At 39.2% G+C, this 24,508-nt stretch overlaps 2 protein-coding genes across 7 annotated transcripts in view; both read right to left on the bottom strand.

Annotated features, from left to right (window-relative positions):
* Window positions 1-9,641, bottom strand: part of MYO5C (myosin VC) — a 60,310-nt gene extending 50,669 nt beyond the window's left edge. For both annotated transcript variants that reach the window (XM_042477426.1, XM_042477427.1), the window contains exons 1-2: window positions 9,530-9,641; window positions 1,208-1,318 (exon numbers count right to left, since the gene is read on the bottom strand). In XM_042477426.1, coding sequence (XP_042333360.1) covers window positions 1,208-1,318; window positions 9,530-9,556 — 138 coding nt within the window. In that variant the 5' untranslated portion in view covers window positions 9,557-9,641. The remainder of the gene's footprint in view (window positions 1-1,207; window positions 1,319-9,529) is intronic.
* A 1,340-nt stretch (window positions 9,642-10,981) lies between these two features.
* MYO5A (myosin VA) overlaps window positions 10,982-24,508 on the bottom strand; it is a 101,939-nt gene continuing 88,412 nt past the window's right edge. For all 5 annotated transcript variants that reach the window (XM_042472446.1, XM_042472445.1, XM_042472444.1 and 2 more), the window contains 8 exons: window positions 23,370-23,516; window positions 22,910-23,064; window positions 20,841-20,930; window positions 19,717-19,867; window positions 18,978-19,260; window positions 16,977-17,151; window positions 16,005-16,085; window positions 10,982-15,572 (listed from right to left, as the gene is read on the bottom strand). In XM_042472446.1, coding sequence (XP_042328380.1) covers window positions 15,420-15,572; window positions 16,005-16,085; window positions 16,977-17,151; window positions 18,978-19,260; window positions 19,717-19,867; window positions 20,841-20,930; window positions 22,910-23,064; window positions 23,370-23,516 — 1,235 coding nt within the window. In that variant the 3' untranslated portion in view covers window positions 10,982-15,419. The remainder of the gene's footprint in view (window positions 15,573-16,004; window positions 16,086-16,976; window positions 17,152-18,977; window positions 19,261-19,716; window positions 19,868-20,840; window positions 20,931-22,909; window positions 23,065-23,369; window positions 23,517-24,508) is intronic.

The raw sequence follows: 24,508 nt of genomic DNA, 5'->3' as shown, positions 1-24,508 counted from the left end.
TCAGTTTAAATGTGGATTTGGTAATCAGATCTCTTCAATGAGAAATTTAGAATAACCTGATGCAGGAAAGAAATCTCTTTGCACTACACTGGAGCTTCCACATCACAGCCAGTTGCTTGGCATGGTAATCTTTGAAGAAAGATATAAAGCCTTTCATCAGAGCCATTCTCTACTTGATGGTTCTTTGTAAAACAACTAAGTTTAGTGAGGTCACTTTCACCAATGAGAATGTTAAAGAAAATTGTCATCATGGTATGAGAAATGGTGCTGGACTGTGACTTGCAAGATTCATATTCGGGTTCCCATTAATCTGTTACCTTGAGTTAGCCATTCTCTTTAGTATGACTTACCTCATTTGGTTATTATTATCAGGTTAAAGTGGAGAGTGAGGATTATTATTGTGAGGCTATTATTCTGATGATAAAGTGAGAAGAGATATAGCAAAAGCAGTCAACGGATATAAAGCAAAGTCTAATTGAATAATATCAACAAGAATGCAGGAGAAACCTAGCAGAATAAAAAGCTTTCACATTTAGGACCCTTTTTCAGCCAGATTGGGGCCGCAGCAACTGCATGCCGCACCCCCAATCTGGCCTTTCCAGGGTGTGAGAAGGAGCTGCAAAAAAGCGGCTCCTTTTTGCGCCCTGGAAAGGGTGCCATAGTCATAGCGCCATGGCTTTACGGTGCTTCTTTGGTGCTGAGTTGTGCTGATGCAGCACCAGAGGAGCACCATGACACCGCGCACCATGTGGAGGAGTGTGCAGCATCATGGTGCCCTGGGGATGGAGTTGGCGCATGCATCATGTGGACGCAATGCCCCAACTCCACTCTCCAGCCAACCTTTCAGGCCAGTGTATATAGGACCTAAGTTTTGCCAGGTCTTGGCTGCAGTGTTGCCAATTTCCGGGGAATTCCCCAGCATCCAGGGAATTTAATTAATTTCTTTCTGGGGATTTTGACTGAATATTCCAGGAAATATTGAGGAATTCCGGGAATTTTGGTAAAACATTCCGGGAAATATCTTTGAGGCTTGTTGGCAACACTACTTGGCTGCCAGGTTGGAGCTGTGCTGCTGCTCCTGCTTTGTTTCATTGGACAGGCCAAGGGAAAAGGCAGCCTATGGAGAAACGTAAACTACATTACTGTGTGTACAAGTATATCAAAATGTGTACAAGTGTATTTTCAATAAATGCAGCTCTTCCCTTACCCTGCCGTCTTCTAGTTGTAGATGAAGTATGTGGTCTCCAACCTTATAGTCTGCTGTAATTTCAGCAGACTGCCAAACTTCTTCACTATCAGGGATCCAGACTCTGTTATACTATGAAAACAGAAAAAAAAGCAATTCACCTTAACAAGCAGCATTATTTGTTATTAATAAATATATAGTTAGATATGTAGCATTTATATACCTGTGCAAGAACACACAGAACATAATTTTACTCTCAAATCATTGTGCCATTATTATTAATAATAATAATTTAATATTTAATACCATAAATAAATAAATAAATAAATAAACAAACAAACACTCTGAACTAGTAAATTCAGGGGAGGGAGTGTTTTTCCCTTTTTTTCAAAGACTCCCCCCCTCCCGAAAATGTCGAAGAAAACGGTTTATGGAATATTTTTCTTATAGAATAATAAATAAAATATTTGTGGTAAGGTCTCCCTATATTTACTCCCCCCCAAATAACTCATTCTATATCTGACCTGTCTAGGCTTGGATTTTAAAGTGTCTACCATCCTTATGTGTCATTTGAATCATAACTCCACTCTTACATTGTGGAGGAGATAGAATTGAAGAAATATTAAGAGCACAAATGTGCTGAAAGAGTGTGAGCAAGTACATTATGAAAAAATATTTTGCTATGATGCAACGAATAACAGAGATGTGAGAGTACAATGCTAGCCCAGGGCAGGCAACAAGAAGGACAAATTATGACTGTATTCATTCATTCATTCATTCATTCATTCATTCATTCAATCACTGCCTTAGGCCCTTAGCAGACAGCCCAGGAAAGCCTAGATGCTAACCTGTGTCAGCCCCCATGCTGGCACAGGGATGGAAAGGTGTTTATATGCCTGCCCCTGAGCCGGCCTGGGAGCCTGCATCCAGCTTGCACTCCTTACCTTCCTCTGCATCTCTGCTAATGAGCAGACCCCAGTCACTGCACCTGACATGAAAATGGGGCACCTGGCCACATGGGTGAGGCCAGGTGCCCTTTTTCCTAGTCAGGTGTAGTAATGGGGATCTGCTCACTAGCAGAAATTCAGGTAAGGAGCACACAAAGCATCTAAACACCCAGGGTTTAGCAAACTAGGGGTCAAATTGACCCACATAATGGTCTGTTTACCCCAGGACCAGGCCAGATCCATTGGATCCATGTCCAGTCTGCCAGGATCTGGCCCTATTCTGGGCCCAGGGTTTTGGCCTGCATTGTCCAAACAGGATGATGTGAGCCCAGGGGGAATATGTGCCTCCTCCTTCCCATGTGAACAGCCCCTTAATTCGTTTTAAGACCTTTGCAACTGATGTCACTGAATCTCATTCTTTCATAAAACATTTGGAACACAATTGTTGCAAAGATCATTGTACTGAAGGACAAAGACCAAAAACAGCCTTGAGTCCTGGCCTAGGAGAAAGGCGACATATAGACAAAGTAAATGAACAAATAAATAAACTGCTCAATAGCACTACAGGACCTTAGGAGTCTTATAGAGTTTTGTTGATTAATGTTAAAGCCTTGCAGAGTTTTGCTGATTAATTTTAATGCAATTATTTTCTTCAGACATATCTTAATAGCACAAGAAATGTGTCTTTTACAAAATATTATCCAACTAGATTTACTTTCTCTTATTTCTAACCACCAAGGCCCACATTATGCTGGCTAGCTTCCCATCACATTTATATAACCAACTGACTGGTTCCCACACAGCCAATTCTTTCATAAACAAATGATTCAAAGAAATATGTTTTCACTCAGTTGCCACTGCATAAAAGCCCTTGTTGCTCATTGTGCCAGCTGCTGAACTAATGGCAAAACATTATTTATTGTTGTTGTTGTTGTTGAAGTTGCTGCCGCTCTTGTTGTTGTTATTGGCATGCCTCCATTAACAAAGCCACTGACAGATAAGCTCCTTTTCACAGTCTTTTTACACCTGTCCAGCCCACCTTTTCTCCCTCATTCTCTATCTAGATGGAAGTTTTCAGTTCCAGTACCATGGGGAGGATGGCAAAGGGGTAATGGAGAAACATAGATTTTCACTGTTAAGTTGTAGCAGCATGTCTGCAGTAAACAATGCAAAAATATAGTTTTTTTGTGGGTTTTTCGGGCTATGTGGCCATGTTCTAGAAGAGTTTATTCCTGGTGTTTCGTTTCCTGATGTCTTCTAGGACATGGCCACATAGCCCAAAAAACCCACAAAAAAGCTATGGATGTCGGCCATGAAAGCCTTCGACTTTACAATGCAAAAAAGTTTGAGCTGGGAAAGAATGGGATTCTATTCTAGTTCAGTGGTTCTTAACCTTTCTTTACTAGTGACCCATTTTAAACATATTTTATTGCTGCTGACTCCCAAGATTTAAAACAATGATGATGATGATGGCGATGATGATGATGAGAGCCAGCATGGCATAGTGGTTTGAGTGTTGGACCTCTAGCAACCAGGGTTTGATTCCCCACTCAGCCGTGAAACTCACTGGGTGATCTTGGGCAAGTCACACTCTCTCAGCCTCGGGGGAAGACAATGGTAAACCTCTCCTGAAGAAATCTTGCCAAGAAAATCCCATGATAGGTTCGCCTTAAGTTGCCATAAGTCAGAAATGACTTGAAGGCACACGACAACAACAATAATAGCAACTATATCAATAATACCTGAAGACTGAACCATTAACCATCACACCTTGTTAAACCTTCCCTCAGAAGAACTGGAGCGGAAGGGAAGGCTTTTCTCTTGCTTCTTCATGTCTGGAGTGGATTGAATGCCAATGCACAGGACCAGACAGACAGAGAGAGCCTTTGCCCTTGCTCCGATCACAGCTGCTCAGCCCACCTCCTTCCCAGAGAGGAGCAGCCACATGCCAGGAGCCAATGCAGAGGCTAGCTGGGCATGCATGTTGCTGTTCAATCCACTCTAAGACTGAAATGGATTGAACTCTGCTCCACGGAAGTGAGGAATCATGAAGCACTGTCCAAAATGGGACTTGTGCACATGGAAGTGAGTAACTACAGTGGTCCCTCCACATTCATTGGGGTAAGGGATGAAAGACCCCCACCCTCCTGTGAATGTGGAAAAACCACAAATAAAAAACCACTATTCTTTTTACCCGAGAGGACACCTCTCTAGGAATCTCCAGGTCCTCCGGTGCAACTCTATGGCCAACATCTGCCAGAGGTTGATCACAGAATCATGCTGGGGGACCTACAAATGCCTAGAGAAGTGTCTTCTCTAGAAACTTCATACATTCTCCAGCACAACTCTATGGCCAACTTCTGGCAGAGTTGCGCTGGAGGACCTAGAGATTCCTAGAGAACATACCATATATACTCAACTATAAATTGACCTCATGTATAAGTGGAGAGCAGGTTTTGGGGCCAAAAATTATGGATTTTGATATGACCCATGGATAAATCGAGGGCAAAATATAGGGGCATGTAACAAAGGATCTAAAGGATGAAGTAAAGGAAAACTATGCCAAAAAACTTACAAAATTCCAGCAGACTCATCTGTTTGTGTTCACCCTAAATGCTGGATGGATGAGAGCCTAGAGGGTCTGTGCTTCCAGGACAAATTGTCCTCTTGTCTTTCACCAGGGACTGTTCATTTTTAAAATAGGAGTTAAAGTACAGTACTTAATTTGACCTGTGGATAAATTGACTCAGTTTTTTCAGGTCAATTTTTTGACCAAAATTTCTAGACTTATACATGAGTATATGCAGTATTAATCAAAACCACAAATAATCAAATCTGCAAAAGTCAACGCTGCAAATGTGGAGAGACAACTGTATTCTCCCCTTGCAGCCCCTTCCAGCTCTAATATTCTGTGACTCTATGATTCTATCATGCCCCACTGAAATGTTTTCATGGGATCTGAAATGCTGGGAAGTAAAAAAAAAAAGGGGGGGGGAGAGTTTAAGGTCTGGATGGCCACATAGCCTGAACTAAGCTAGTGAAGGTTCAAAAGCTTGCAATATGTATTTTGTACACTTTGTTTTGGCCCAATTTTGGCCCAGTATCACTGTTTTGTGGATTTTGGGTGTTGTTGTACTTTGCTGTATGGCCAACACTGCTCCCCCGGATATGTTTTCTAACATCTCAGGCAAGCCATCCCCAAACATTTTCCTGCCCAAATCAAGGTGCATAGTACCCACAACCAGCCAAGTTATTTTGGCATATAAGGAACTCTCCAACTTTGTCCACATTTGGACAAAAAACAATTTCTTTCGCTCTTTCTTGATTCCCTAAATCTGCTATTAGGGCAGTCTCTTCACTCTTCCCAATGAAACTGAAAGATTCTCTCTTTCTTTTGGTTAAAGCAGCCTTACCCAGCTGGATTGCTTTCTAGATGTGTTGGAGTATTTATCGTATGATTATATGTATTTATTGAATGATCATATATAATTAATTTAATGAATATGATTTATTTATAATTGATGTAATTTTAAAAAATATTTATTTAAAATTTAAATTATAATTAAAAATAAGTTCATGCTATCATAAATCTACTCATCTGTTATTATTATTATTATTAAAGGTACCACAGTATTTTGTTGTTTTAGCTGCAACACATCAACATGGCCAACCCTTTAGAAATTAACACTCAAAAGGATTCCTGTAGATGGGACAATAAATTTAAGGAGAGGTACACTGTATGTTCATAGGTATTAATATACATTTTGTTGCATACTGTTTTAATCCAAATATTATTCTAACCAGATCTAGTCATAAAAACAGATTATTCCAGGTACCTCCATTGGTAAATGTAATGAGCCACCTAGAGATCAGTGAACCCTGCCTTACAAGTAAACACAAAGGAGTTTACTTTTGCATTGAGTCACACTCATCCTCCCCTTTCCCCACCCCAAAATGGAGAGTTGCTTCAGCTACTCAGGGAATATAGAAATAAATATAAATGAGCACTATAATATCTAGCTGTAGACTAGCGCAGGCACATGACAGCGCAGTTGCACAAACACCTCTGAGAAAAACTGGGAGACACCACAGAGCTGTGAGGAAGCAAACAAGCAAAGGGTAACTTATCAGACATGGGAAATTGGAAGTATAATCCAATGGCAATCCGAATGCAACCATGGGGTTTAACGTTATTGCGTGATAGACTACCACATGCAATTTCAGGCAATGGGAAGTCAGTCCGAACGCAATCATGGGTTTTCACGTTATTACGTGAGAGGTGATCACATGCAATTTTGGGCAATGGCAAGCTATTTTCGGGCAATGGGAAGTCAGTTTGAACGCAATTCGAATTCACATAAATTCGCTGAACTAGCGAATTCACATGAATGCATTCTGGCCTCAATTTCTTTTCATTCGAAATTAAGGGAAATTCCTCCCGTGTGATAAACTCCTATGAAGACATCTGGCATTTCCTCACTAGTACTCCCCAAGTTCTGGAAACATGTTTAGTCTTTAAAACAACAACAACAACAACAACAACAACAACAACAACAACAGAATTTGAACTAAACATTACATACAGGAGTTCCACACAGTAAGTAGCGTATGTAATGTGTGAATTTCATATAAGAAACTCATCCTTCCACATTTACAGCTTTGACTCTGATTATTCATGGATTTTATTAATATGAATATCTATGTCCCCGAGAGCAATTCTCTGGTCAACTTTAACCAAAAGTCGCACTGAAGGACCTAGACGAGATTCCCAGAGAGAACACTCCGCTAGGCATTTGTAGCTCCTCCAGCGCAACTCTATGGTCAATGTCTGGTAAATGTTGACCACAGAGTTGCACTGGAGGACTTATAGACTCCTAGAGAGGTATTCTTGCAAGTAAAAACATAGCGTTTTTGTTATTTGCAGTCTTTCCACATTCATGGGGGTCCTGTGCCCCTAACCCCAGCGAATGTGGAAGGACAAGTGTACTTTAAGTATCCAATGAAAAGGATCCATCAAGATTTTGAAAGGTCATCTGATAAGATGTGATCTCTATAACTGCTCTTATCAGACAGCAAGTCATCCATAACAACTTATTTTATTTTAAAACAATGTGGAATAAGGATTGTCAGACCAGGAGCATCCCAAGTCCTGAGCTTTCAGGCAAAAGTATATTAAAGTATGATCCACGAAGCATCAAAGTATAACAAATGGAAAAACATCTGGCTGGAAATTACAGTTTCCAAATTGTGCAGTAAACAGACTGAAATGTTTCCTAGCTCTGTTTTTCACACCTTTGAAAACACTTGGAAGTTGTAATCCAATCGAAGAATTTTTGGTTGCTGGGGCTAATTTCGGCATTAAAGAGAGATTAAAGCGCATTTAAAGCATCCCGCAAATAAAACAAAAATGGCGAGTAATTGCGCGAATGATTTTCACACACAATTGTGCAAATAAAGTGACGTTGGAAATGCCTTGTTACTGAAATCCCAAAAGTAAAAAGATGTGCGTTAATGCTTCTTTGTGACCACTTTAATGGCGGGTTTTGTGTGACGTCGTGTGAAATCGTTTCGCATAATTACACAATTTTACCGGGATATTCATGGGATAAACTTTCCATCTCCTTCATGTGATAAACTCCTTTCTGAGCTTTGATGTGAACAACAGAAACACCAAACTTTTCCCAGCTTTGTTTTTAATCTAGGTGACATGGTTTTAAACCACAGTCCAACCAAAGAAACCGTAACAAACGCTGATTTAGATGCCTCCCAATTGCCACATTTACTTCTTTTTTACTTGCCTCTTTTCTTGAGATGCCTATATTAAATGCCTAGACTAAATTTAGTATACTAAGGGGTTAGTCACACTTATGGGGTTTTTTTGCACGGAGAGATTCGCATCTGTGCAAATTCGAATCAATTCAAAACCAATTCACCATTCCCACTAGGTTTTAAGGCAGAGAATCTCTCCAAGGCATTTCAATTTGAAGTTCCCATTCGCCACCGTTCCAGATCAAAATGGAGGCACCTCCATTTCCTGAATGGTGGTGGTGTGGTCCGAATCGATCCGCTATATGCCCCTGAGGAAGTAGTCTGAAGCCTATGAAAGCTCAGGCTGCCAACTTCTTTATTTCACTTAGGAGTTTATCACACGGAGGCAGAAACTACATTTAAAGTGAAAACAACCCTCTTTTGGTTTTGCAGGTTGTTTTTTGCATGACATTCAGGGTGAAAGAGAAATAATGCAAACATAACCCAAACAGAAAGTTGCCAAAACCCGCTCCTTTTTACTTTCAGCAACTTCCGAAAGTAAAAAGGAGTGGGTTTTGGCTACTTTCCATTCAGGTTAATGTTGTGTTATTTCTCCTTTCCACAAGCTTGTCTGAAAACCAAACCGCTTTTGGTTTTGGTTGTTTTTGTGGATATTTAAATCCTGTTTCTGCACAGAATTTGAGCAATTTGCCTCCGTGTGATAAACTGCATAGTCTCCATAGGCAAAAGTCTTATTGAGGGAGGACACTGCCCTCATTTTGCCCCTGCCATAGCTATAGCTTTAGCCCTAATGCAAATATTACCTTACTGGGCAAGTACTGGGACCAATATGTCCGATGTGTGTGCTACGTATTGTTGTTGCTGTTGTGTGGCTTCAAGTCACACTCTCTCAGCTTCGGAGGAGGGCGATGGCAAACCCTCCCTGAAGAAAGCTGCCAAGAAAGTCCTATGATAAGGCCAACAAATTGGAAATGATGTGAAGGCACACAACAAAACAAAGGGCAGCATCTGGCTCCAGTGCAGACGCAGCCGTTGAGTGGCCATGGGCAAGGCACTCTCTCTCGGCATCGGGGCTGAGGAAATCTTGCAAGGAAACTGCACTTTAGGGTTGCCCAAGTTGGAAAGGTCTGGAAGGCACACCAGAAACATACCAGAGCTAAGAAAATAATACATTAAAACAGGCAGGTTTGACTGGTATCTGTGGAGCGGAAATGGACATAGGAGGAACAGAAAGTGCATTGAGTGGTATATTGTTCTAAGAAGATGCCCAGAGTTTGACTCCCACTTTGGCCAAGTCACACTCTCTCAGCCTCAGAGGAAGGCAATGGCACAATAAGCAAACAAACAAACAAAAATCCCCCTCTGAAGAAATCTTGCCCAGAAACCCCTATGATAGATTCCCCTTAAGGTCGCCATGAAACCCACTGAGAGGGGCCTGGGGGAAGAAGTCACACTCTCTCAGCCTCAGAGGAAGGCCAGCTCCAACTCCCAGGATTCCATAGCCTTGAGCCAGGAAAAAAAAGAGTCAAAAAAGCGGGGCCAAACCGGGTTATTTCCCCAGTGTGGATGCATTTTGCAGCCCCAGCCTAGGTAGCAGCCCCTTCTTCTTCTTCCTCTTGCCCTTTACCTGGGTGTAGAGGTCGTCCAGGGCCATGAGGAAGGCTCTGCTGGGGGAGAAAGGAAGGAGGGCCTCTCAGGAGCCTGGCTGCCCGGCTTGGCTGCCCTCTTCTTGGCTGCTCACTCCTCTCCTGTCCTGAGAAGGAGGAAGGTGGAGCAGCTCAGCCTCCTCCCAAATCCCTCCTTTGCCCGCCTTCCTTCCCTCTCTCTCTCTCTGCTGGAAAGTTTACTCTCAGGGCTGGGCCTTGTTCTCTCCTTCTCCTGCTTTGACTTCTTGCCTCGTGGAAGGGCAGGGATTACCCTCTTCAGAGATGGGGAAGGAAGGGGATTGTTGTTGTTATTATTATTATTATTATTACCCTCAGGTGGTCATAGGTGGGGAAGGGATGATTATTATTATTAATACCCTATGTCTTAAATTGGAATTTTGTAATTGTGCTGGCCAAATGGCTGTAATAAAGTTTGTTGTTGTTATTATCTTCCTCAGGTGGTCATAGGTAATGAAGGATTTATTATTGTTATTATCATCATCATCATTATCATCATGGAAGAGACCCCAAAAAAGGCCATCCAGTCCAACCCCATTCTGCCATGCAGGAACTCACAACCAAAGCATCCCCAAAAGATAGCCACCCAGCCTCTGTTTAAAACCTCCAAGGACCACCCCAAAGCAGCATACTCCTTGTCAAACTGTCAAACAGCTCTTTACTACTACTTTAGTTCATTCTGTGCTGCATTTCCCCTACAGTATCCTCTGCTCCATTTTCCCCAAGGTAAGCCAATTTCCCTTTTGGCAGATCAAGGCAAAGAAGGCAGCTCTGCCTTTTCTCTAAACCATTAGCATTTCTTCTCCACACTACCATACTATATCCTTGTTCTTCCTTTTGCTACAGACATAACAAAAAAGCCCTTTATTGTTTTTAACCTCTCTAGCAAACCTGGGTTTGTTTGCGCTGTTTGTTTGCGCTTTAGCTTTTCTGACTTCCTCTTGCTATTTGTTTGCATTCCTCTTTGTTGATTCCCCCTCTTTTTCATTTCTTGTCAATGTCCCTTTTAAATCTCATCTCTGCTGAAACTTCGTTAGACATCCATCCTAAACACTTTCCATTTCCCCTCCTCATTGGAACTGTCTGAAATTGTGCCTTCAATATTTCACTTTTAACAACTCCCTTCTCTTTTACTATTCCTGACCAAATAATCACCCCCAAAATTGCCTTAAGGTTACCAAAATCAGAGTCTGGAATGTGTGCCTGACCATGCCTGGCTTTGCATTTTCTCTGTGTAACATATAGGTTACCTCCAGCACCGAAGAACTCCTACTCTCAAGAATACCATCTCCTTTCCCCACATAACTCAGTTTAAAGCCCTCCTGATCATACTTAGTATTGTGTGGTTAAGTTAAACCCATTAATCAGTTCAGGAATGATCTGTTCATATAGGAGACAAAAACCAGGCAAACCACTTAACAGTTGTTGTTGTTTTTATTTAGACATCTCAGTGATAGCTAGGATACAGCATTTATGAAGCATACATTTTTACTAAGTACAATGTCAGACACAATGACAATTCTGATCTTATGTCATTCTGGTACCACTTTGGTTTCCATCTAAGCACTGTGGCGATATCAAGTGGAAATAATCAATTGTCAAAGCCTTTCTTTCAGAACAGTAAGAAATTTACAAGTGTAATCTTCAAAGAGCTTTAATGTGGTATATTGAAATGCATCCAGTTTAAACCTTAAATCAAACAGACCTTCAGCCTTCAAATGCTGGTGTCTTTGAGATATGGATCAAACGGAATGAGGAAAAAGATGCACTTCCACACAGACTTAGAGAAAGGGTTTACAGCCAGGACAAGTGAAGTATAGCCCTTCGGATATTGTTGGGTTGCAACCCTCAGCATTCCTCTCCGCTGGCTAGTTCTGATAGGACTCCAACTCCAACAAGACCTGGAGGGTCATTTGGCCATGCTTCCTTTATTGGAATCAAGATCTAAATCTGCATAATTTCCCCAAACCAGAGATTATCCTTCTTAAAATTCTGCTGAGTGCCAGAATCTATTACACAGACATCCTCCTGCCGACAGGACAGGCTATGTACCGGCAGCGCATTGTCAGTGTGACTGCTTCTGCATGCACTGCCAAGACCATATACTATGGAAGGAGATATACAGATCCACTCCACCCATCTATACAGTATTACCATTTCATGTGCCTGGTAGGATTCTATGGAAGTCAGGGGAGTATAGACACAGCAGCTATTCCATACACAAATGAGAATCTCCAGAATGAGGAAGATGTGTTCTATGTATGGTTTTTCATACCTGTGAAAGCTAGGAGTGCACTATGGTCCACACCTATATGGAAATGCGTCCCACTTACTTTGTTAGGGCTTTACAATTGTGCACAAGATTGCATACATGATCATCTAATATTTAATTAAACAAAAATCTTTATTTTTCAAGTTCCACCCAGATTGAAAATTGAGAAGGATTTTGGTAAAATCTGGAGACAGGAGGACTACATTTACAAAACTGGTGAACTTATCGTTGAAGGAAAACAAAAAAAGATCTGACATCTAATGAGGTAATATTTGTGCAATACTTCAGGTTTCTACATTTCAGAAGGGCTCTGGTAAGCATTTTTTCCAGCACTAGAGAGACGATTCCAGGTCAAGTTAACATCAGAAACAATGACATTTCCACATTAAAAGAGCATACCTTTGCTTTAAAGAAGGGGGAGGAGGTAAAACTAAAAGTTTTAAGTACTCTAACCCGGAAAAAATTAAAAATGTTTTATATGTGTACCAACACTAAAAACATTAACTCATGAAAAGTGCATGTAAATACTGTTTTGTGAAGTATCTGATAAATTGCAAAACACTAGTTAAACTTAGAAAGATCTTTCTTTAAAACATGTGAAGCAGCATACAATCAAATATGTAGTTGATGAATTACAAAATACCAAACTTAGAAATATCTTCCTTTAAAACATGTGAAGCAGCATACAATTTTAATGTGACACAAAGTATTAGTCAGATGCCTGAATATAAGGATAATGCCTATTATCATCTACCACTCTCGTAAGTAAACAAGGTACAGTAAGGCCTTTTTTCTTTACAGGTAAACAAAATGAAAAAATAAAAACATATAAACATTTTTCACTTCTGGAGTAACTATTTTTAAAGATAAAATTGTTCCATCATTATGAAGGGCAGACTTCCAGTTAATTCAGAGGATCAGTAGGAAGATATTGGAGACTCCCTGTTTTAGCCAGGTTTCTAACTTTTAAAAAGTGCTGCTACTTTAAATCAGTGTTTTTACAGTTCCGACATAATACAGTAGGAATCCAGTCAATGTTTGGATATTAAGGGTACCCCATCCTAGTTTTAAAAAACAGTGTAATAATCTGAGACCAATTTACAGTTTTCTCTGAGGCAGTAACTTCTGTCTGTTTGGTTTGCCCCAGAGTCGACTTGGCCACAACCAGACATTATATTTTTTGAAAGAGCAGTTTAAAAGTAGGTCTAGAAGAAACACACCATATTAAGAGTCATTTTTGTAAACTTGGATGCCATATGTAAAATAAATAGATTCAAGTAAAGACATTTTCATTTAACATAAATAATGAAAGTTGTTTAGAAGACCATGTCTGAGTGAAAGTACCTGAACGTTTTCTAAAATAACCTCCAGTGGAAGAGCATACATCTCTCTGCAGACAACAACAAAAACTCAAAACAAAATAGAGGGAGAGAAGAGAGCCCAAATCAGCTCTTAAGAGATGCTTACTTTACTTAGTTTGTCACTGACCATATAATATACCAGATGCACATCACTCTCATATACAACTTGTTTGAAACTTACTCGTCTTCTCAACTGACAACATTGTTCTAAGGATGTGCAGAGAAATGATATTCAGTATCAGAACTTTTAACAATATGCCATTATAGCATATAGATATGTTTTAAAATAAATATACATTATAATTGCTATAATACATTAAAATATTGCACACGGCAATTTCCAAATATGTAGTTTCCTCATATGTATATGTCAGGCCCAGAAAACATTGAGCAAGGCATATCAGACATCTTAAAATGTCAGCTTCTCACTGAGGCAAATCTGAACAAGTATCCAAAATGTGGGCGATTCTGGCAAAAATCTTAAGCAGCATCCTTGTTCTTAATGTCTCCATTGAAATAGTCCCATAGTAAAGAGAAGCAGAGTATTAATTTTTTTAAGTGCATCCAAATCAGAGGTTGGTCTAGCATTCTAATAATGTATGTGCAGCAAAGTCATAAGGTACCTAGGAGATGAAGGTTGAAATATTTTTTTTCCTTTAATGAGGCCTTTGGGATTCCTCAAAAGTGTGAAATGTACCTCTCCCATCCCAAACAATTCCCAAATGAATAATATTAAAACATAAACACTGCCATTACAAAACTGACAACAAAAATGACTGTGAAAAATTAACATACACAAAAATGATAAATAAATAGTAAAATATAATATGATTGGGTTTTGTTCGCTGAATCTTGAATACTTAGTTAACTTAATCTGAACCATTATTATACAGCTTCCAGTTTGTTATTTGTGCTCAGTTACCATTTCCTATCACTAGTGATATTTCCTGACTCTTGTGTAAGTCCTGTTAAAAAAAACCTGGACAATTAAAGTTATATTTTGTTTTGAAATCTTGTAGTTTTCTTACCTAACAATTATTATTTTACGTTTAAAAGAACACAGTACACAGCAGCACTTTGATATGCTTTGAAACAATACTAACTAATGAACAGCTACATCGTACCATATAATAAGCCAAAAGACTTTTTGATACTTCATCATTTATGCCACACTGACATAAACAAAAAAGCTGTTTGACAGATTATCTGCTCCTTGGTTGTGATGGATCATGAATGTCTACTGTGCAAGCCCCCTTGAAATGACTGGAATTTCCCAAGACTGTGTCTACCATTGTGTAACTATTCATTTTAATGGGGCTTTGGATTGTGTCCTGTACCAACCATTTACATTATACCTTCCAGTCTCTAATGTATAAAGATGATATCCTTAGATATTTAAATTCTTCACTGATTTTACATTGATTACACATCTTACATTACCTCCTGTGTCCTATTGGGTCCTGGTCTATCAGTGGAATACATATGATTTAATTACAATGAAATGTGTTATAAAGAGCTGAGATGTCCCCTCACGCTTTTGCTTCACTATCAGAATGAGAGTGAAAAATGCATTATGGATAGAGTGTACACATCACATTGGAAGCATCTGGCTGCATTTTTTCCACCAATTGTACATGTCGCAGAGATCTGCTAATGGCCTCTTCAAATGGCCACTTCAAACATAATGTGTACACTTTGAATCTGGAATGTGTGAAGTGACCCTCAGCCTTGGTACACTGGGAAAACCATTCCTTAGGTGACACCAAGGATAATGATGATGGTTTCTCTCTCCTCACTAATTACAGAATAGATCATTATTGTTTCCTTTTGTTCAATTTTGATCTCAGAAGGAAGGAGTGTGCATGCTTCTCACTTTATTAAACACAGACTGTCTATTCAGTTCTGAATTCAAACAGACAGCAGGTGAACAATAGGAGAGGTGAGGGGAAAGATCTGTACTGGAAAATGTCTAAGTGTTAAAATGTTACATAGGCCTCAGCATGAGAATACTGAATTTGTACAAACATATATGCTTCCATCAGCCTTCAGCTGTGAGAGCTATGCAGCATTCCAGCTTTCTACAATGCATTTTAGGGTATCTACAATATTTTCAGAAGCCTTCTTCCCCTATTTTCTTCACCCCATCCCATCCCCATGGCTTTTCTGTAAGTTCATTTACAGGCTGAAAACACGTGATCAACAGCTAAGTGTATCCATAATTCAGACGCGAGTGATGAATCCTAGACCCAAACTTGCTGGAATCTGGATGGTTTCTAATGCAAGAGATGAGGGGTTAAATGGGAAAGTAACAGGGAAAATATGCTTAGCATCCATCAGCAGCTGAGGAGAATCTTTCCGGTCTCTCATACGCATCTGCAAAAGTAAGAAGGTGTTCATTAGTATCTTACATTTAAACAGATATATGCAATACTTCTCCATCCATCCATGACTGTCAAAATATTTTTTGAAGAACCAAAAAATATTATAAAACAAACCAATAATTTTTAGTCTTACAGGCATTACACACACACACACACACACACACACATATACACAAGCTTTTGCAATAAATAAGCCCTCTTTATTTATCCCATAATTTCAAAGATCCTTTGTTAGTAAAGATAACAGTCCAGAACAGGAAGAGAAATAAAAGTACCACTGTAATCACCATCATTCCTCTCCAATCACAGTCTTGTATGTCTGTTTCTCTATATTTCTCTCTCTCACACACAAATATGTGATTATCACGAGATTTCTTTGACAGATTGCATATATAAGAAGGGATAGGAATTTGGGCTATTTTACCTGTATCGTGCGGATGAAGGACACAGACACTCTTTCTTCAAACTCATTAACTGGAGTATATAAGTTCAAAACTTTAACAATCTGTAAGAAAAACAGATTTGTTAATTTCTTTCTTTCTCTTGCAGATTAATTGGTATTTCCTATTTATTCCAGCAGTACTGCAAACAACATTTTAAGCAACTTTTCATCACAACCTCTGACTTTCAGTATTAGAATATATACTTCTTTAAGCGATGTACCATTTACGTGGTGCACCAGGAGGTCCTAATAGCTCAGCAAGTCTTATGATGAGGTACAATTGCCCCAGCATCCCTCACAAACCCAGATGATATTTTTAGGTTATTAAAAAAGAGGAGGGGGCACAGGTCCTTGCAAGCTACATGCAGCCTGTGAACACAATGTTACTAGCTGAGCCTTACACAAATCATAAATCCAAGACCAATATTTATTTATTTTTAAAGCTATCCATGCAGAAATCAGCATTTTGCATGTTATTTTATGGAGTCTATTCTCTTTTCATAATTTTGTTTTTATATTCATTTTATATTCAATACTTTGGATACCTAATTCTAACATGATGCTTCACTTTTGCCCACACAACATATGTTCTGGAATACAGTGAGCCTGCGCCATACGGATATAATGAGGCTCAGGCTTACAGATTTTTTGCTTTAAGCGCAGAGGGGTTCCAGAACAGATCCTCGGCGTAAAGCAAGGGCCCACTGTATTACCCAAACTCTGGGAGCAGGATGTTTTTTGAGGAGGGGAGGGAGTTGCAGTCCAGAAGGGAGATTGTGCCATCCCAAACTCTCAAGTTTTACAAACAAAAGTCCAATACTGGATACAGCCAATATTTTTTTTTAATGACACAATTCAACAATATGTGCAAAATGGCAAACTGACACACAGCCCATTATGCTTGTGGGTATTTTCAATTAAGTCAGAGAAAAATGTAAGAAACTCTAAGGTTACCTGTGCAGTAGTTAAGGCATTGCACATACAGCAAATGGCCTCTGCATCTTCATCTGTTTTCTTTTTCACCTGCAACAACTGTGCCGCCTGGATGAGGGGCTCCAGAGTTTCCTTAGCACCACTAGTCATCAGGTTTTTGTCACGAAGCCATTCTTCAAGCTGACTTACATTGTACCTGGAAGTTTAATATATTGAAACACATATACAACTATAAGGATTTTTCCCCCAGCTATTAGAAAAACTTTTTCCTAATTATTTCTTGCTCAGTTATTCTCCTTTACACAATCTTTTCTGACTACTGAAATAGCTGCTTGGTTCCAGTGTAACTGTTAAGTACTTATGTATAATGCCTGTAGAAAGCAGAATACTTCTCGTCCATGTAGTATTTAAGAGGGGACACCCACCCACCCCCGGCAAGCTACTGTATCTTGATTTGGACTTTAAAAGCTCTTTTGATATGAGACCAGAAGTTTTTATTTTCATCCTGCATCTATTAGAAATCAAGCACAGGACCCAACCTGCACAACTTCCAGTTTGTAAAATTACAGTCTCTAAATTACTCTGTTAGACTTAAAGCAACAAAACAACTTAATAATATGTTCCACAGCAAACCTGACAGGTAGCTAATACTACCATACGCTCCACAGCAAGCTCACAAGGTAGCCAAGCATATAGGTTTTTTTCATCTATAAATCCTAAGTCAGCAACTAATACCAGAATCCATGCTTACAGCAAAATTTGTTTCCTAGTACACCCACAAAGAAATCCCTTTCATGTTAAAACCTTAAAATTAAAAGAACATTTTGACTTTACTTTGTAAGGGTAATGCTGGGATAGTGAAAGAGGCATCAGGATAGTAACCCTTCACTGATTTTTTTCTGCCCTAAAATCACCTTTCCCACTCATGATCTTCTACCACCTCCAAATCCAGAAATAAATCCAGTTAGATGCTTGACGAATGATGAAGAAAGCCCTTTCTAATCAGTTGAACATCCCCTCCTCTACTTTTTTAGCAACCAAGAAAAGAAGAAATGTGTGATTGCCACGATAACCTAAAGACCTTGGTTTTTAAAAGTAATATTTGTCCAGATTGTAAGGTTTTCTGAATACTAGAAATCTTTTAAGAGCGATTCATACCCTCACCAAACTAACAACTGTCTACATAAGGCAGAGAACATCAGAATCATGTATGTGCCACTTCCCCACTGTGCATATGACCATCTTTGATTACCTAGATCAGGGGTCCCCAATCTTTTTGACTCATGGAGCCCTTATTTCTATGGTGGAGCCCCTAAGAGGCCGACCCTATGTCTTACAAGTTAATGGTGTTTAGGAGTATATATAAGAATATATTCTTATATTTTATTTTTCTTCAATTTTTCTTTCTTTCATTTTCCTGAAGCAGTCACGGAGCACCTGGGAAGTGCACGCAGACTCCAATGGGTTCCTCAGAACACAGTGTGGGAACCTCTGAGTCCTAGACAATGTGCTGAATCTCTGCAGGTCTTTACTCACAGATAAGAGAAACAGGGAAGGGGAATGAAGGAAACTGAGTAATATGTGACTGTGAGCATATGTGGTATGCAAAGTTTCACAGATATTTCACAACTGTGAAATAACAATTGAGAACTTCCAGTTTGTCAAGTATGTAAGCAGTCCAAAACAATTCCTTCTAATAAGAGTAAAGACCCAAGTATACTTTAAAAACAGGGGTAGGCAAAGTGTAGTCTCCCCAAAGATGATTTGTACCCTTGGAAACCCCAGAATCCTCAGACTAATTTTTTGCTGATAAAAGCCTTCAAGTGCCACAATCTACTATCTAAGTAGGTTCCAAGGCCAACGTATAGCATTTAATATTAAAAATACATATTTCTGAAAACCAGAGGTGGCTGGGCCTTCTGCAATTGCCCACCCCACCTTAAAACCATCACCTCCTTCAGGAAGACTTCATTATCTTACCATACCTCAGAGGACTGAAAATACTGCTGAGGATTGCCTCACCTTATCTGCATCCCTTTGCTCCAGGAGCACATGTCTTTTCGCAAGAGAAGGTTATTGAGGGTCACAGCCCCAATTATGTAGAACATCTGTTTGACCACCTGCTTGATCAGCTCTGGATCCATTCCATGTTGACACATGATTGAGTGGAAGGTATTCAATTGCCGAATGATAGAGTCTAGTGTGTATGTTCCTTCATCAGCAATGCTAGAGGTTCTCTTTCTGAGGCCAGTTGGTTTTACACCCGAGACCCCTTGAATAGTTTCATGTTCCAACATCCCTGAAACTGAACAAAAAATGCAGAAAGACCAAAAGGAATCAATTTAATTAGTTTGAATTTGACAAGGTCCTTCCCTCCATCCCAACTGCCACTGCTCTGACCTCAAAGGGAGAGAAGAGGCAGTCACAGTTCCTCTATGCCTAGACCCAGAAGCAGATGAATGGCCCTCCCTCCATCCCAACTGCCACTGTCCTGGCCTTCAGAAGAGGCATTATATGTTGGACATAACCCCATCCTCCACTTCCATCCCCTTTCCTTGTGTGCTGTGTCTTTAGACTGTAAGCCTAAGGGTATGGAACTTTCCTCCCCCCCCCCTTTTTCATGTAAATTACCATGCATAGTGATGGTGCAATAGATAAGACAGATGGATGGATAGATATAGATATACAGTTAATTAGAACAAGATAAATTTAAGAAGGAAACCACAGTTTTTGTCTTTTATTATTCACCATTTTGCCTTACCAATCATTGGCTGAAGAATGTTCTCCAACACTCTTACAAGCTGCTGATAGATCTGAATGGCCAAGTCACTCAGTACTTGTCGGTATTCAGCAAGATCAAAATTAGTGAGGCAGTGTTCATTCTGACGAGAAGTGTTGTGTTTCATGAAGCCCTGAATTTGTAGAAGTTAACAGTGCACACTGATTTTTGTATTCACATATTTCCATACCTTACTAACACAATAGGCAATATCAGAGAATCATAGAATCATAGAATCACAGAGTTGGAAGAGACCACAAGGGCCACCCAGTCCAACCCCCTGCCATGCAGGAACTCACAATTAACACACACACCCCGACAGATGGACATCCAGTCTCTGCTTAAAGACCTCCAAAGAAGGAGACTCTACCATACCACACTCTGAGGGAGTATCTTCCACTGTCAAACAGCTCTTACTGTCAGAAAGCTTTTCCTAATGTTGAGGTGGAATCTCTTTGCCTGTAGCTTGCATTCATTGTTTCGGGTCCTATTCTCTGGAGCAGCAGAAAACAAGCTTGCTCCATCCTCAATATGACACCCTTTTAAAATCCTAAACAGGGCTATCATATCACCTCTTAAACATCTCTTCTGCAGGCTAAACATACTTAGCTCCCTAAGTCTCTCCTCCTCATAAGGCATAGTTTCCAGACCCTTAAAATATGTTTTAAAGAAATATAAACTACCTTTTAAAACACTCATGAGATTAACTCTTTGTTGGTTATCCACAAACTGCCAACTCAAAGGAAGCGACAACTCTGATACTAAAAAATATTCGCTTGGCAACTTAAAAACCAAAGTGTTTTTATCTTAAAGAGGTACATATCCATAATAGGGCAAGGCTGGGAAACCTACACTCTGAGGACTGGATGCAGACCTCAGCTTAATTTCAGTACTCTCTTGCTTTGCAAGTCCAGACTACCTTGTTTCCAATTTCACCCATCTTTTGCTTTCATCTGACCTTCTATTGGAACTTTTCCTCTGAAAGGTTTTTATTGAGGTGTGTGACACTGACATGCACCCCTACATTATTACATTAAAATCTTTAAAAACATTATACACAGAAAAAGCAAAGGGAAAAAAGTATAAACTGAAACAGTAAAACTTGCCTCTTCACCGCTATATTGCTTCAAACAGTGCAAAAATCGGCACGTGTTAGACAGCCAGAAGGAAACTGTTTCAAAGTCATCACCTCTTTTCTGAAAGCAAATATATCAAATACAGTTGTGTATTAAAAGACGTTTGAAGAAAACCTAATAACAAATAATTCCACATTTTCTATGCTACCTGAAGTGTCTTTATTAATAAATGTTCTTGTTATTTTTAGTAGAATTTTAGTATACTTGGTAGCATATTTGATGTTATCTATAAAAACACTTCAGGCAACTCCTTGTTAAACACAAAGAAAACAATTTTATTTACCTTCAGAACTTAATACTGTATGTTTCTTAGTGGATGGTTCTCAAGCTTACTTCAATTACTTCAGTTGTTACAAATTTACTGCTTTCTCTTGCTTGACTCTATGTACATTGATTTCCTGTCTTGGTTCACACAAAACCTATACCCAGCTTCCTTAGCTGTTAACTTCTCAGGTTATTTGTTATATTAACAATACACACAGTTTAGTTTCCTCAGCTTAGCTACCTTTTATAAATCCACTCCTCGGGCAGTTCCTAATACAGTTGGCTTTCCTTATCCGCTGATTTTTTATCTGCGGATTCAAGCATCTACGGCTTGAAAATATTTTTTTAAAAGTATAAATTCCAAGTAGCAAACCTTGATTTTCCATTTTATATGAGACACCATTTTCCTTTTCCATTGTATTTAATAGGACTAGAACATCCACGGATTTTGTTATCCATGGGGGGCCCTTGAACCAAACCTCAGCGGATAACAATGGCCCACTGTATTTCTCAGCCTTCCTAGCTGTAAATTCCTCTGAATACTAACGTACTCTAATTATGGATTTCTCCTGTCCCATCTAAAATTCTTCTCCTGGTCTGGAAGTCTGAATCCCGTACATATTGAATCTCTTAATTCTAACTGCACCTCCTGGCAGTTCTGAAACAACCTCCTGCCTCAGCAGCCTTTGACACACTCCTCCAAAATCACTGGTTCCTCCTCCTTTTATCCTCGCTCTTGAGAGCAGCCCCCAACAATCTATTCTGCCTGTGTTTCTCCTCATCTCCAATCAGGCATTTAGGACGGAGGTGATGGAAGCTACAGCCCAGCACACATGAAGGGTACCAGGTTGAGGAAGACTGCTTACCAGAAGAAAATCTGACCCATGAAAAGAGGCATCTGCTCCTTTTCCACACTCACAAGGTATAACTTAATGGAACTGTGAGGTCTCTTTCCCTGTTATGAAGTTCTCTTGAAAAAAATGTGAGGGTTGCTAGACTTCCTTTTACAAAGGCACACTGTCAAACCAAGGTGATTAGATAAACCCTTCCAGCAAACTAACATTCTAGAAATCCTTTGCTAACAAACAACACATCTCCTCCAAAAGCCCACACCAGAACTATTATCTTTGCAGAAACAGAGCACTCTGTACCTGTACCCAACTGACACTTCCTCTGACAACAGCATGGAAATACTCTGTCTGCTCTACCTGAGGCCATTTTTGAAATGCACAGTATTTAAACTCTGGATTACCATAGATACTGCTTACACAAGGAAGTTCTTCTTATGCATTGGTTTGGAATGTCTCCAATCCCTATCCATTGCAGAAACATCAGCCATTATGAAAGAGAAGCCTGCTAATCTACGTGTGCTGTCTTAATGTTGACTGTGTTTTCCAATTGAAACAGTATCTCATGTATGGCTTTTTCACTGCATGTGATGTAAACAAAATTCATGTACATATCCAGAATTCTAACTTCAATAGCTCAAGCTGCAAGTCAAGCAGCAACTGAAGTATGTCTCATTCTGGGAGAGACTGAAAGAAACCAATAAATCCAAGCAAGATGAAATCTGCATTAAAAAGAACAGTCTATATGTCCTTAGTTAGAAATCAGAATCAAAATTCTTTTAAAAACAATGTTATATAGAGGTACTATATTATCTCTAAGCTGAAAACAAATACTTCAGTATTTCTCTAATGCAAATTCCATGCTTTAGTATAAAAACTACTTTTACTAAAGTTCCATTTTGACATTATAACTAAAAACAAGCCAACCTTTAAAATTTTCTTGATGCCATTTATTGTAGAAGTCAGCAAGGACCTCACTTTTTGATCATCATTAAGATAGTCTGCATGGCGGACACACATGAACAAAATATATGCTGGCAATCCTGGGATTAAGTTGACTGCCACTCCACGTGGTTTCAGGTCTAAAAAAGAAAACATAAGTAGATATGAATTCACATAAATCTCACCACACAGTCTGATAAAACTTCGGCTCTCTAATTGACAGTCATTTTTTTACCATGCAAAGCTGTGTATTTGATTTCAATATTATGGTTCCTTATGCAAAAACGAACAGGGGGATATGGCATACAATTGCTATCAAGAATTAAGCATATGTGGATCTGCTTTTTTCCCATAGACATTAGAAAAATTGGGCATAATTGAAACAAAAACATGTGATTGCAAAAATCACCATACAACGCGTTTTGAACACAGAAAGGATTCTCACCTAAAATAAGGTTCTTGATGAGTTTTGGCTCATCCTCTTTCTTATACTCTAGCATTCCCTGGAAGTCTTTTTCTTTCCTTGGAATATTCACAGGATGAATTGGCTCATCAATTATTTGTCCAGGTGAAATATTTTCCATTTGACCCACTGAATCAAAAGAGGAATAAATATTAAGAAAAGAAAAAACCAAATGTAATTGGCATTTGCAACAACAACAACAACAAAAACCCTGAGAATTCTGATCAAGAGGTTTGATAATGAATTCTGGCATTTTCTTAATTGGTTTTAGCCGAATGGTTACCATTTTGTTTAATACTGCAATTTTCTGCCTAAAACAGGGGTGAGGAATGTGTGAACTTGTAAATGTAGTTGGAGTGTACTTGCATGAGCCATAACTTCCACAGCCAATGGTGAGGGATGATGATGATTATTATTATTATTATTAATTTTATTCTGTTATATCCCACCTTTCTCCCAACAGAGGGACCCAAAGTGGCTAATGATGGGTGCTGTAATCCAAAATAATAATAATAATAATAATAATAATAATAATAATAATAATAATAATAATAAGGGAAGCATGAACATACCACATGTGAAAGATGCACATAAGAAAGTTATCAAAACTAAACCAAAAAACATTATGTTTTTTCTCTTTCTCTTTACACACACACACACACACACACACACAGAGAGAGAGAGAGAGAGAGAGAGAGCACATTTTCTAATTTCCTGCTATGTCACAAACTCCCTCCTCTACTGGGAAAAAGATTATGGCCTATCCTATATCATATATGTGCTTTTTCCTCCTTTCCTCACTGTCCTCAGCTTCCTCCATGAGAAAGAAACCAGATAACAAAGTTCCACAGCTCACCTCCAACAAGCCATAGTCCCTTCAAAACACACACACAAATACATACGACACTTAGTACAATTTACTTCTCACTAAAGAGTGAAAAGTGGAAACACTTGCAAAATCAAACAGATCCCTTCATGTCATATATGCAACCAGTATTTGCTCTTACACTTCCCCAGATGTGAATGTAAAAAATATTTTTTAGTATTTGCTCCTATAAAAATTGAGCTTGCAGGGTCCTATCAAGGAAATATTGAAACAAGGATTTGCTTTTCCAAAGTAT

Source organism: Sceloporus undulatus, chromosome 6 (assembly GCF_019175285.1).
Source record: "Sceloporus undulatus isolate JIND9_A2432 ecotype Alabama chromosome 6, SceUnd_v1.1, whole genome shotgun sequence".
In the NCBI taxonomy this organism is placed as follows: Eukaryota; Metazoa; Chordata; class Lepidosauria; order Squamata; family Phrynosomatidae; genus Sceloporus; species Sceloporus undulatus.
Note: the sequence above shows the minus strand (reverse complement) of the source record. Positions and strands in the feature narration are given on the sequence as shown.